This window comes from Solea solea, chromosome 3, assembly GCF_958295425.1.
Source record: "Solea solea chromosome 3, fSolSol10.1, whole genome shotgun sequence".
NCBI lineage: Eukaryota > Metazoa > Chordata > Actinopteri > Pleuronectiformes > Soleidae > Solea > Solea solea.
Window position 1 is genome coordinate 14,009,613 of NC_081136.1, and position 13,693 is coordinate 14,023,305.

At 42.4% G+C, this 13,693-nt stretch overlaps 1 protein-coding gene across 5 annotated transcripts in view; it reads right to left on the reverse strand.

The window, feature by feature from the left end:
• Positions 1-13,693, reverse strand: part of rgs12a (regulator of G protein signaling 12a) — a 42,246-nt gene that overhangs the window by 2,561 nt on the left and 25,992 nt on the right. For 4 of the 5 annotated variants that reach the window (XM_058624165.1, XM_058624164.1, XM_058624169.1 and 1 more), the window contains 13 exons: positions 12,754-12,923; positions 11,325-11,417; positions 10,760-10,903; positions 9,425-9,607; positions 9,190-9,340; positions 8,426-8,523; positions 8,020-8,211; positions 7,606-7,679; positions 7,388-7,514; positions 6,822-6,918; positions 6,423-6,481; positions 5,837-5,948; positions 5,035-5,598 (listed from right to left, as the gene is read on the reverse strand). In XM_058624165.1, coding sequence (XP_058480148.1) covers positions 5,035-5,598; positions 5,837-5,948; positions 6,423-6,481; positions 6,822-6,918; positions 7,388-7,514; positions 7,606-7,679; positions 8,020-8,211; positions 8,426-8,523; positions 9,190-9,340; positions 9,425-9,607; positions 10,760-10,903; positions 11,325-11,417; positions 12,754-12,923 — 2,064 coding nt within the window. The remainder of the gene's footprint in view (positions 1-5,034; positions 5,599-5,836; positions 5,949-6,422; positions 6,482-6,821; positions 6,919-7,387; positions 7,515-7,605; positions 7,680-8,019; positions 8,212-8,425; positions 8,524-9,189; positions 9,341-9,424; positions 9,608-10,759; positions 10,904-11,324; positions 11,418-12,753; positions 12,924-13,693) is intronic. The other variant, XM_058624167.1, reaches the window with a different exon arrangement.

The following is a 13,693-nucleotide window of genomic DNA, read 5'->3' on the forward strand; positions in this document are numbered from 1 at the left end:
GAATGAATACATTTGGTGTACATAACACATAGCACACTGTGCATTCTAACGTTACACACAGATGTAAATGTATTAATATAAAGCCATTGTGTTCTGTTTATATCAATAAGTGAATGAAGTGTTTAAAAAGTCCTTAAATGTTGTCAGCCAACTTAGATTTCCCTTATTTCTTCTCCTTTGTCAGTTATCAATTAAGATTGTTTTCTAAATACAAAACCATGAAAACAGTCTCACCATCAGAAGTCACCAATTCTTACACACTGGACCTTTAACCATGACATCATGGTTAACAATTGGCGACAACTTATTCAAGTTTAAAGATGACATGCTGGCTCACACATTTCTCTCTCTCTTTTCTTTTTTGTAATGAAAATGCACTTGTGGGGCTAAAAGCCGGAGTTTCCGGGTGATAAACTCCCAACTTGTCATGTGAACCCTGTGGCCCCACAGACTCTAAACACAGAGGCCCAAGTGACTCAAACACACGGACTCCTCTAACCACACAGGCTGTGATTCACTGCAGTCCACTACATGTGTAAACACATGAGTGTGTGAGCTCCAGCAGCTGACCTCGCTCAGCTCACAGGCAAAGTGTAAGGTGGCCGGGAGGTGGCGCACCCAGGAAATACAAGACATTTTAAATGACTGCATTATATGTCGTGTCTGAAGTTGAAGGGGCGTGGCAGTCGTCATGGTGACATTGGTTAAGATGCAAAATGATTAAAAGCCTCATGTCAGATCTTGTGCTGCATCGTCACTGATCTCCGTCACCAGGTTCTCCACAGGATGTGATGTGTGAATGTTGGTATGCAGACACATGAAGTCATGAATTATACACCGTCTCTGCTGCATGTCGTTCTTGTCCATTTCATAGTACATGAATCTGAGGACCGTCACGGTAGATGAGTTGAAACTTTTTCAAGCTGCAGTGTGTAACTTTTGGTGATTGCTGTTTTTATTCTGCCTCTGTTTGGTCTTAATGAACGGAGATTATTTTGAAAAAATTGTAAGATCCATCCTAAAAACAGGCTCTGTCAAGCAATACTATCAGACTTGTTCCATAATTTAACTTACTCACGGTTAATTTGCAATCAATGGCTTTTACCAAAAGTGTTGTATTTCAATATGACATATTTGCAGTCACATAAAAAAAGCAAAGGCATAAATCAATAGTTCCCTTCATTGTCATTTATGTAAAAAGCCAGGTCCTTCCTACAATGGGGTCTCAGCTCTTCCTTTTACACTAATAGATGTTTCTCTACTGCATGTTTTCCCTATCCATGCTTGATGCAGCAGCAGCAGCAGCGGACTGGAACAGACTCTGCCAGAGACCCGCATCAAGCCCTTCTCTCAACACCAGATGGATGACATTGTTGACCCGGGGTCTGCGGCTGCCAGCTCTGTGAGCTGATGCAGAGGGAGGAAGACAGAGTAAAACAGGCCTGAGGGGGAAATTGAGCCATATGGTGGCTCAGGTGCTCCTTGCAGAAGCAGTTTTTTTTTGTGAGATCATGTTCATAAGATATATGTTGTGTTTACTCTGAGGTATTTTTAATCTTCTCTGTGCGGGCCAAACTCTTTCTCTAATGCAACTAACCTCTGAACCTGACAGCTGGAGGAAAAGGAAACACAGCAGTATACAAACTTTCCTATAATCTACCACCTACTATTGACATAAATGCAATTAAATACTGCCCTCCTTTATGTAAGATTTTATTAATTACTCCATGTATTGAGTTAAAACCACCTTCATGCGAATAGTGTTATATTGTGTGATGTCACCCCCTAGTGGACGTCTTAATCCCCACAGACCTGATGCTCGCCATACAGGGGGAAGTGATTACAGCCACATGATTGTGGTAACACTAAGCAGTGTTTTGCTTCCTCTGTCTGGACACAGACCAAAGCTAGTTTGGTTGTTAATTTTACAGTCTAATCACAGGGATTATTTACACCTAAATCTACCTGTATCGGTATCTACATCTGTCTATCTCTTAATGCGTGTACTTATTTATACGTCACATGAGGAACAGTTGCAAAGTCTTGCATGACTCTGTTCTCTTAGTACTTTCTACTACTCTTGGTCATTATAATTACCCTTATTTAATCAGAAGTAAGTTCTGAATACAGTTCAGTGGAGGAAATTGTGGAGTCACCTCAGCTATAATTATATATTCCCTTGGAACAGCAGAGGGCGTCAGTCAAACAGTGATGCATAAACTGGAGACGGTCTGCAGCAAAGATGATTGACAGTAAGAAATGCTCTTGAATTATATTTAGCGTGACTTGTTTGGACTAGAATGATCCTCATTCAGTGGGCGTTTCTCTGCAAAAGCACGTGTCTCGCCACAAAAAAAACCCCCAAAACATAAAAAACTTCATAAAGTCATTAAGAAGTGGCGACATGGGGGCGTAACCGCAGATTCCAGCACAGATTCAGTGAAACCGTGTTTAAATTTGGCCCTGTTGAATCATCGCTGTTCCTATTTTTGCTGGTAAGTCGGAGAAGGAGAGATATGCAGAGAAATTGGCTGAACAAATGATGAAAACAGGTAGTGACAGTTTCTATCTGTAGCTCAGTTAACTCATGGATAAGGTTACCATGGCGCCCAGTGGTGGGAAGAATCAGGCTCATGCACTTAGCAACGAGAAAAAAGATGTGAGCCTGTAAAGGAGCTGAAAGATCGGATGTTTCTTTCTCATCATCTTGTGCACAATCACCTTTCAGTAAAAGCCAGTTAGCAACACAAGGCAGTAAGGTCAGAGCGAACGAGGATGCCGCTTTGAGTAAGTGCTTTGAAGTGTAAGGCACTCATCAAAAGAGCAGAATCTGTTGTTGGGAAACATGTTCAGCCTTATTATCTTCTTTGTTTCTTATGTTTGTGTTGCCAAAGAAGCGTCCTGGGGTTTCCTTTAAAGGAAGAATCAAAACATGTCTCTAATTGGACATAAACATACACACATGGCACAACAAGGAATTCTGACTGTGCCACATCAACTGTGGAAGAACCCATCACCATTAGCCATCAATACCCGTCAATCGTTTAAAACACAATGAGAGAGGGGATATATAGCAGTTCTGGAAGACTGGAAACAGAAAATGAAATCCATCTGCAGATGATCGTGCACTGCACACTGAGAGAACAAACGCTCCGGCAGGCTATGAAAACAAGTTTAAACGGAAGACACTTTCAAAAGATCCACAATGAACCCAAACTGAAGCTACACACAACAGATCAGTGATCTCCACCATAAAACACACAGACAAAGCACCAAGCAGGTACACCAAGCAATGCTTTAACAAGACCATGACAAACAAGTCACACTGAGCAATCAGGAAATACACAGCTAGAAACGGCAGCCTGAAATAAGCACAAACACACACACAAGTACACAAAGGAGTGGGAGCTGACAAGAGTTAGAAGCCACAAGACGAAATGAGACTGAGCTAAAGGAGGATGGGAAGAAGCATGCGGAGGAGGAGGAGAGGATGAGAAGAATGGATGGATGGATGGATGCTGAACTCACAAACATGTAAAAAGACAGACGAGAGTGATTTCCAGTTCTAACATTTATTAGATCTACTCAATCACAGGTACAGAGTTTATTGGCAGTGATTATCTCCGACAGGAATCTAGAGCGGGAGTGAAGGACCCAGATAAAGGATGACAGGCAATTCAACAATGTCACTGGAAGCACCTGTCCGTCACTGACTCATTATTCCCCACCACCGCTTGAACGGCAGCAGCACTTGTTGACACCATTTAATGACTCAGCGGTTCTAGTGAGTTGCATAAGGACAAAAAAAGAAAAGAAGAAGCGTTTTCACACTGACATTGTTGAATTGCTCTCAACTAGAGAAGGTGGGATGAAGAAGAATACAGCATTTGTTTGGTCATGATTGTTCAGCATTCACAGGTCCAACACCGTAGAAGCCATACTGCTGCTGATCTCATCACTTTTAAATCTGATCCTCAGTCCAACATTCACTGACTACAATACTGTCAAATATTGAACAATTATCGGTATGCACTATGCATATACAGTATATCATTAATATTCTTAAGCTCAGCAGTCAGTACAACAATATTCTCATACACCCACACCTACAAAATTAAAGTCTTTATTTCACTGGAGTAATTCCAGTCATATGGTGAACCCAACTATTTGTGGTGTAGGAAGTTACACTAAAATGTAAATGTTACTCACTGAAGGAAATATACACATCACTATTTACATTCAGATCTGAGTGTAATTGTGATTGATCACACACACACACACACACACACACACACACACACATGCTTTGACCCCGTTCAGACCTGGTATTATCAAATCTGTCCTGGAAGTGTCCTCAGATTTGGTCACAGAAACCACATTCAGAGGTTGTTTGAGTTTGCATGTGACCACATTCCTCCCGGGCACGCAAGAAAACAATCCCTCCCCTGGAATGCGTTAGGCGCTGCCTCCTCAGCTGACGCTTTTGTAATGGTTCAAACTTATTTCAATTTACAGCAGGATGAATTGCACTTTAATTAACTAAAGCTCCTCTTTTTAATTATTTAGTTCTTGCAAACAGACATGACGTCAGTGTGCATTTGAATAAAAGGAAAGAACGCCAGATCTGATCTTATATATATATATATATATATATATATATATATATATATATATATATATATATACAGTATATATATATATATATATATATATGGCCGCAGGAGATGACTCCTGGATGTATTTTAATGGCAGGTGTTAAGAGGCGCTACTTAAGGCTCTCCACATGCAACTGGATCTCTGACCTCTCTGATCTCTCTGTTAATACCAAGTCTGAACAAGGCCTATGTTTAAAAGACTGGCAAACTGAGAAAGAGTTTATATCAATTTGTCATTAAAGTGCATCAGGGTCAGTGTAGCGGGAGTTTGATCGGGAGGGTAGACGGGTTTAGACTGTCGTTTAGAGAGTGCACACATGCACGTATGACATACATACACACACACACGGAGCACTAGTTTATTACACTGTAGAAATACCTGAACTGGACTTTCCCTCTTCACCTGCGTCTTGAGACTGGGAGCAGGGCGGTGGCGGAGTGAAGTTGGCTTCTGGCAGACTGCTGTCGAAGGATGGCATGGGCGATGGTGACGAGGGCAGCAATGTGCTGTTGGGGCTGTTGATGTCGCCCTCGCCCACAAGTGTCAGGTCGGCGTGGGTGTCCTCCTCCACAGTGCGGAGGCTTGACCGGGTGTCTGTGGGGCGGGAGATGGGGGACAGGTGGGTGCCAAAACTTGGGTGACGGGGAGGGGGCAGCAGGCACCGCCTAGTCCCAGAGGGTCCATTAGCATTGGAGCTGAGGGATGAGTCCAAGCTCTCCGAACGAAGGCTGGAGGTGAGGGCGCCCCGTGAGGAGACACCGTTCTCTCTGCTCTGTTTTAGACAATCAGGAGTGGAGCATGCCAAGTCAGAGGAGATGGAGCAGGAGGAGGTGGGTGGAGTCAGACGCAGGAAGTCAGGAAGCACCAGGTCTTCTTTGTTCAGGAGTCCACGCTGGTCGTTGGCTCGGGTGCTCTGCGCCCGGCTCAGCAGCTCAAAGAATTCTGCAAAAACACATCAAGAGAAACGGTCTCTCACTTAAACTTTCCAAACATGGGAATGCCTTAGAGAAAAGGATTAATTGGGTTTAACATGCAGCGTAGCAGCCTCACACCTGGCAGAGAAAATAACCCTCAAGAGATGCCAAAGATATCAGTTAGTCCTGAGGCGAAGCAAAGCTAAGAAATCCACCACAAGTAAAACAAAAACAGAGTGAGAGAAGGAAGGAAAAGGGGGATTTACCTTCAGCTTCATCTATATTAATCTTTTTCTGTTTTCTTTTTTCCCCTGGGAGTGCTGAGTCTGGTCCACTTGCTCTCACAGAAAAGTCCTTTGGTGTTGACCTCTCATCTCCCTGCAGATGCAACAATAACAATGCACTCTGTTAGGGGATGGAGGGATGGGGGGTGGTGGGTGGTGGGTCATAAGGAAGGGCTAAGCAAGAGCTGCCAAGCACTCTACTGAGCCGATCACCAGATTCACTGAGACCGCTATATAAAGAGGAGACTGGTCCATCTTCTGGTTCTGTGTCTTTACTGACCTGGTCAGCATCTATGAGCTGCCTACATATGGTGTGGTGTAATACCTCAAGCACGGAAAATATGAGTGAGCAAGTCAGCCACAGGCAGTGTTAGGTCAAAGAATACAACCAAACAGGAAATACACACCAACTACTTGCTTAGCATTGGCTACATGTTAATCAAGATTAATTCGGGTCCCATTTAAATGATCATGAATGTTGCAGAAGCAGCGGAGCAATAGAAAAGGGACAAAAACACCACACATGGACTTCTGAGCACAGAGCCGAACGAGATTTTAAGACACTTACTGTTGCAGAGAGACTCCTCGTAGATGGGTGGATTTTTAGGGAGGAAGACTTGGGTTTGTCTATTTGAGAGAAAGTATAGACACAACAAAATGCATCAGGGACGTTTTCCTTGAGATTTAAGGGAGGTCAAATATGTGATAGTTTCGCTCTTTTCAAGTATTGTGCTTGTACTGTTTCATTGTGTGCGGGTGTGTATGCACGCACACACATACTTTTTACACCTTCAATTTGAGATATTATATTTCATTATTTTTGGAACCACAATGGTTTTGTAATCAACAGTTTAAACATTTTATCTTCTGTATAATGATGTGAAATTGTATATTTAAGAGGAGGCTTCAATAATAACTTGTCATAAACGGTGTTACTATTGATTTACAGTGTGTGAGAAGTTTTTACCTTTCCCCGAAGTCGGGTCTGCTCGATCCAGCACAACTCTCAGGCCGTCCAGAGTCGATATGGGTGCACCCAGATCCAAAGGCTCAGTTTCTCCGCTCTAATCAAAACATAATTAAACATTAGCATGTTAGCATCCCCACCTGTTTTTAACAAGTGTGTGTAATTTAGTGCATGTTAACCATATGGTTGCTGTCTGAGGGCATGGGCATTTGCTTAATTTATAAAGTGTCTTTCAGCTCTGGTCTACTGTATAATACAGTTATAAAGCCTGGAAACCCACAAGACTAAAATAAATCATCTGGCAGTGGTTAAGGGGAGGAGTAAAGAGTCGGCATGTTTGAGGAGTGTCGTCATTCTTAATTATAGCCCTGCCTCTCCATCTTCAGAGCCTGGGCTGAGTCAGAGAGCTAACCACCGTGTAGAGATGGAAAAGGATGCGGTCGCTTCCCTCCCCTAACCATGATCCTCCGCCCTGTGCCACTGTCACACACTGCACATGCTGCTCTCTGGACACACAGGAGCTTCAAACACATTAAGGCATTGTCGCTAACGCGGGGGTGACTTACTATTTTGGCCACAAGATCACTGAGGTGGAGGCCATATTTTGCCACCACAGGACGTAGGACTTCAGTGACTGGTTTCGTAGGTTTGGCTTTCAGGCCCACGGAGCGGTTAATGGGTACCAGGTCCAATCTAAGAGCAGATAATGAGCGTGAGGAAATGGCATTGAAAATGTGTATTTTGAAGAAAATGAACAGATCTGGTCAAAGTCTGTTTCTTATACCTAAACAAGGTCCTCTTCTCCACTCTCAGGTCTCGTGAGCTGAGGGTCATACAGTCTTGGTCCAACACCAAAGGCTAAAAGAAATATGGATACAATTACACATGAGCAACACATCAATCTGCAGGAATAAACCCAGAAAACATCATTCTACAGCACATTTATACAAGAACAAGTAGTCATTTGCTCAATTCACTTCAGATTTTTTTGGTTAAGCTCTCACAATGGCTTCTGACAAAACATGTTTTTTAACTGGTAAGAGAAGTCATACTGAATGTATCAATGTTTGAATTCTAATAAACAGAGAGCTGGGCCAATACATTCAAGAAGCGCTCACGGCGCTGTTCTGATTCCCGATCTATTCACAACAGATGTTTAAGCATTCATCAGTAAGTTTATTGGAAATGCTTCCCTCACCTTCTCCCCTCCCACCAGGAAGAGGTCGACAGCAGCAATGTTGACGCTAATGTTCTGACAGAGATCATGGAGGACTTCCCTAATGGAGGCACCAGGTCGAAGGCTGATAGAAGAGCAGGAACCATCAGGCAGAATCACGCTGCAAAGTTTAGGGGAGCGCTCCCAGGCTCCGACTGAGTGGCGATTATCCGACTAAGGAAAGAAGGTTAAACAAAAGTATTTAGGTATGTCAAAAGAGGAAAGGAAATGTTGACTCAATTGCAGCTGAAGATTACGTTTTTCCTAACTCTGGTTTATTCTGTAAACAAAATGAGTGGGTTGACACTTAAAAAAGAATATCCAGCCTATTAGGACAACAGCAACTGGGCTCTGTGTTGCCATGGTGATCTGTCATAAGGAATTTTACCTCGATCTTGCCAGCAGAGCAGGAAGTGGCCATCTCCAGACTGGTACCGGACGACAAGGAGCCCTGTGACTCCCTCCGCCCATTACTGCCCCAGTAGTCTGCACAAAATACCAAAACAGTGGATGAGATAATATAGAGAAGACCTTATTCTCATTTAATGACACTTGTATGTAGTATGAACATTGTATTATACTGAAGAATGACTAATAACAACGTTTCTGCTTTATTATCGTTTGTCACTGATAAATGTTTTTCATCGCTATACTGACCATATTGTGACGTATTGTGACCTTTAAAGCACTGGCTCTCAGTGGATCATGTCGTCTTTGGTGTGTCAAAATGCAACACGTATGTTTTTGCCTGTGTACCATGTGTGACAGACTTAAATCAAAGCAGGGCAGCTGGTTTTCAACAAGCCTCCCCGGAATATAGCAAACGAGTAAGATTGAGCCAATATGAAAGGATAGCATCGGTCTGATAACGAATCACCGGGTCAGAGAAATCAGAAAAAGATGAATGATAAATGCTTCATTAAGCACAGGAATGTAAAGACGGACGTCACATGACCAGAATGTGAGTGAGAAATGCAGGTATTGTGTGAGCTGTGGGGACATAATTTAAGATAAAAGAAATACAAAAACACAATAGATTAGTGTAATTTTGACTGAATCGGACCGAGTATGACACGTGATGACAGCTAATGACAGCTGTAGAGCTGGCTGTGCCTTCAAAACTTTTGATGACACCAGTAATTTATTTCTCACCGAGGTTAATGTCTCCTATTTCCTTCTTTTTCGGACCCTTTCCAAAGCTCCTGTTGCGCGACCACGAGAAGAAGATCCCGCGTTTCTTGTCGGCACTTTCATCTCTGCTGTCTTCATTCACCGACCTCCCTGACCTCTGCTTTCTGGCCTCCTGTTTGGGTGACAGACAAACTGATGATCACCTAAATATTACATAACACCAATCCGTTTAAAGCAGCCAGGTCTGTAGTGGCACCTTTTTCGGGGTGGAAATGGTGGAGCGGTCAGAGCTGGCACTGTGTTTGGATGGTGCAGGACTACAGGGGATCTGGTAGGGGTCCGGCAATGGCTGACCTTCCACCTCAGCACGCACACACTCCTGGTAAAGTGAGGACTTAAGGAATCGCGAGTAGCTGTCAAACTTCATCAGGTTGAAGATCTGAAGGTGTGGAGAAAGACAGAGGACATTTAAGACCAAATAAAACAGTGCTGATGAACACATAAAAAACATGGATGTTGTCGTCAAGCTGCAAAACGCTAAACCCTAACCGATTTTCCTCTATATGGCAGCATTATTTACAAAACTGACACCATGTGCAATTAAAGAAGACCTCAAACAAGCAACTGAGACTATTAAACCCTTGGGTGAATTGAGAAAAAAGAATTCATTTTCCCCATAGACTTCCATTTAAATGACTTCATCATACCTCCTGGGCTTCACCTTGCAAAATACTGTCTATCGTGATTCCACATAAGAATAAGAACTGTTCTTAAGTAGAAAAAATATAGAAGGGGTTCAAAAATTAGAAGACAAAGAAATGACATGTGTTAACATTTGGTTGATGTTATGACAGGTGTCATGTCATCACGCTCATGTGAGAAAATATACAGATCTTTGACTGCATGTCTATGTGTCAGTGTGTACAGTATGCTCTCGATTCTCTGTGGGTGTATGCCAGTTTGTGTTTATCTCTCTGGTAAAGCCTCAGAGCCCTTTCGTAAACAAACCCAGATGGCCACCAAAACGCCCCATATGCTTGTGCAAAGTGACTAAAGGCTAGATGAGAGTACAACCCCACATTACAGAAAGTCTCCTGACAATAATAGCTATAATAGCAGTTTTTGCATGGTACAGCTCAACGGTTAAATAAAAAGAATTGGATTGACTGTGGAAACACTGCATTATTGATCAAACAACACATTGTAGTATCTCAGACTACATATATTATCATTTTAAATGGTACTAAATGGCTATTTTTGACAGATTAAAATGTTCTGTATCCAGATATGAGTTTTAGTTCAGTTTCAAAGGTAATCGGCGTCCATACTAATGCACTTAAAAATGTATTTAACGTGACCATTTAGGTGCATGTGCATGCCAGTGAAGTGTAAACAGGAAGTTGAGTCTCTCCTCTGCAGTTGCTTGCTCAGCTTCAGAGAGTATTAGTAACAAGAATGGCGAAACATAAGGACAAGGTTTCTCTTATGAGCCTGTTGAACTGAGGCAGCAGCGTTTTAAACGCATTCACTTGGGGGCTCAAAAGATGCTGGGCTAACGTGGAAGTAGTATGGATGTAGTAACTGATCGTACCTGTAGCTGCTGGGTCTTGAACATGTCGGGACGTGGCGAGGTGAGGACGTCGTCAGCCAGCTGGGCTTGGCTGTCGATATTGATCGGCATGGTGGCCTTGCTGGACAGAAAGCTGTTGTAGATCTCTCCTGCTCTCTGAGAAAGCTGCAGAAGAGAAGGGGGTTGATGATGCAGAAAATGATATTGCCGTGTTTTGTCTATTACTATCTTTTTTTCTTCTTTTTTTTTGAGAATTCATTGGGCATGAACATTGTCTTCTGGCATGGATTGACCCAAATACTGGCATCATTCCTGTGCAATAATATAGCACCGGGTTCACAACCCAAATGAAAACTATGATGGAGCAGGGATTAGCAATAGGATTGGATAAAAACATATCTCTTTTAAAAACATAACATATTTATTTCCGTATTCTTCAGGTAAGTTCAAATGACTATGTGTACTAAATAGGAAACCATCATTGTCAAGACAACTGTTTTTAAACCATTATACATATAAGGTTTGAGACAATATCAACATCTTGACTCCTGCTTAGAAAGCATGTAACTACACACCATGCACTTACCTGCTTTTTATCAGTTGCAGGGACCTGACTGAAGAATTCACAGGCCTGCCAGAACAAGATATTCTCCTCACTGAATTCTTTCTTGAGAAATTCCTGTTGAAACAAAAAGTTGAAAAAAAACTTTCTTTTAGTCTCTCAAATCACGTTATTACCTTCCGTGTGCTGTTACTGTTGTTAAGACCACTAATGAGAACAGACATTGTTCATGTGTTCCATGCTGTGGCCAAAAGTGGTGCGAGAGTAGGCGCAGGAAGGTGTGGGCAAGTGTGGCTCCGATCAGCGCTGAGGGAAGGTGTGGAAGGATTCTGATTCTGGGACGCCACAACTTTAATGTTGGGCAATCTGAGCGTGTTGTGGGCTAAATTCAACACACATCTTTTATGTGGGAGCTACGGTGAGATGACTGGGCTCACTAAGCTACACACAGAACTCGCTATGATTCTGAGTCGCTTCCAAACTAACACAAAAATGGTGCTTGTTCAAAAATTCCACTGTGTTGTTAGACATGACTAAACGTGCAAGTTTGGCAAATGGTAACAACAAAAACAGTTATACAATGCAATTAGTGGAGGGTAATCAATTGATTAGGGCTGATGGGCTAACATGACAAAGCACTTGGTGTCGCATTAATTAGTGTGCTGTTAATTGCAGGCAAAGTGGCATAATGTAAGATACTCATTTAAGGCCTAGTATTAACATCTGTCCTCACATGTGAACAGCATTAAGCACGACTGTTCACACCAGGCATTAAAACGCATCCTGGGTGCATCTCCAGTTTTCCTCGCACAAGATTGAAATATGCACCAATATTACATCTGTTCATGACGTGCAGATGTGTCTGCTGTCAGCGTGTTTGCGTGTGTGTCTGTGCGGGTGACACGGAAAAGCAATCCAATAGAAGCTTGATGCAATTTACTCTCAATGCTGTACAATGATTTAAGCAGTAGACAACGTTTTGTGATAATCAGTGTTGGTATTGTGGCTGTGGTTACAAATGCGTTAACATATGAGCACCGATTGAAGTAAAAAAAATATTGTGAAACTAAAGTTGGTCTGCTGAGGAGGTCGTCTCTATTGTGTCTCAGTAACAGAGTGCATTCACGCGTGCTCAGGAATGTGGACTCATGCATCCTCAAAACTTCTTTCAATGTGGGTATTGGATCTAAGGATGCATTCAGACTTAGACTTAGCGCGATCTGCACTTCATCTGACCACTCAGGACAGATGGGATCTATAAGAAAAATAAAAAAACCACAGAGACCATTTTCCTTTGTCAAGCTGGTTGTGCCTCCAATATATTTTATTTTCCTTTCCTATTTGCAACAAAAATAAGAAACAATGAGTCAACGAGCAGCAGATGAAATCTGACCCACTCTGTTTTACTCTGAATTCTAAAGCAACAAAACCTGAACACGTTCAATCAACTTACAGAGAAGTAGCGCACACCCACGGGATCCTGGAGGAGACGTTCGAAGCAGGCAGCCCAGCTGGCCACACGCTGATCTGAAACCCCTCGATGGCGGCCCACTCCTGGAAGACTGCCATTACTGTTCAGGCTGCTCTGGCTACAGCATCCCTGCAACTGAACTCCACTATAATCTGCAAGAGGGGGAAGAAGAACTTGAGTGTCAATAGGGTCATTCCAGCCAGAGGAAGTATAACAGCCACCAGCCTATTTGTCCTCTTGTACCTTTTAATCATATTTCTGTAACTTAGCTTCTTCATTTATCTAAATTAGGTACTCTGAGATGCTGTAATTAAGCTCTAATAAAGTCCACTGTTAAATCCCATCTTCAAAAATATAAAAACTATTGCTAATTTTACTAAAATTCACTAAAATCTTTTCCACTACCAATCATTTGCTTAATTTCAAGACATGTTATACGTAGAGATCTACTGATGTGAGTGTTTCTATGGTCAATGCTGACCAATACTACTGTATAAATACATGAAACAGTTCTTTGTGCTATTTCATGCAAACATTTGTAAACTTTACACCTTTTGGGACAGCTAATTATATATAATAATGAACGGCCTACGGTCTACATCTAGTCATGTAGCAGTAAAGTGCACAGGGATAATACATTTCCTCTGAAAAGCAAAAAACAGCCGATGCCACTTAGGTGATAAGAGAGGAGCAAAGAGGCAGCAGAACAAAGAAGGAGACGTGTAAAAGAATCAGAGGGGACACAGCTGATTGAAGGGAGAGAGGGAGGGAGATGGGGGTGAGAATCAAGGAGCTAGTGGTCAGCTGAAGACCCATGGCCTTTTACGTGATACCTGCTATCATGGCGGCAGATGGCCACTTTAGGGCTGCAGGCCCAACCAAGCAAAGGGAGCATAAACAAAACAAAAGGATCACAATAGAA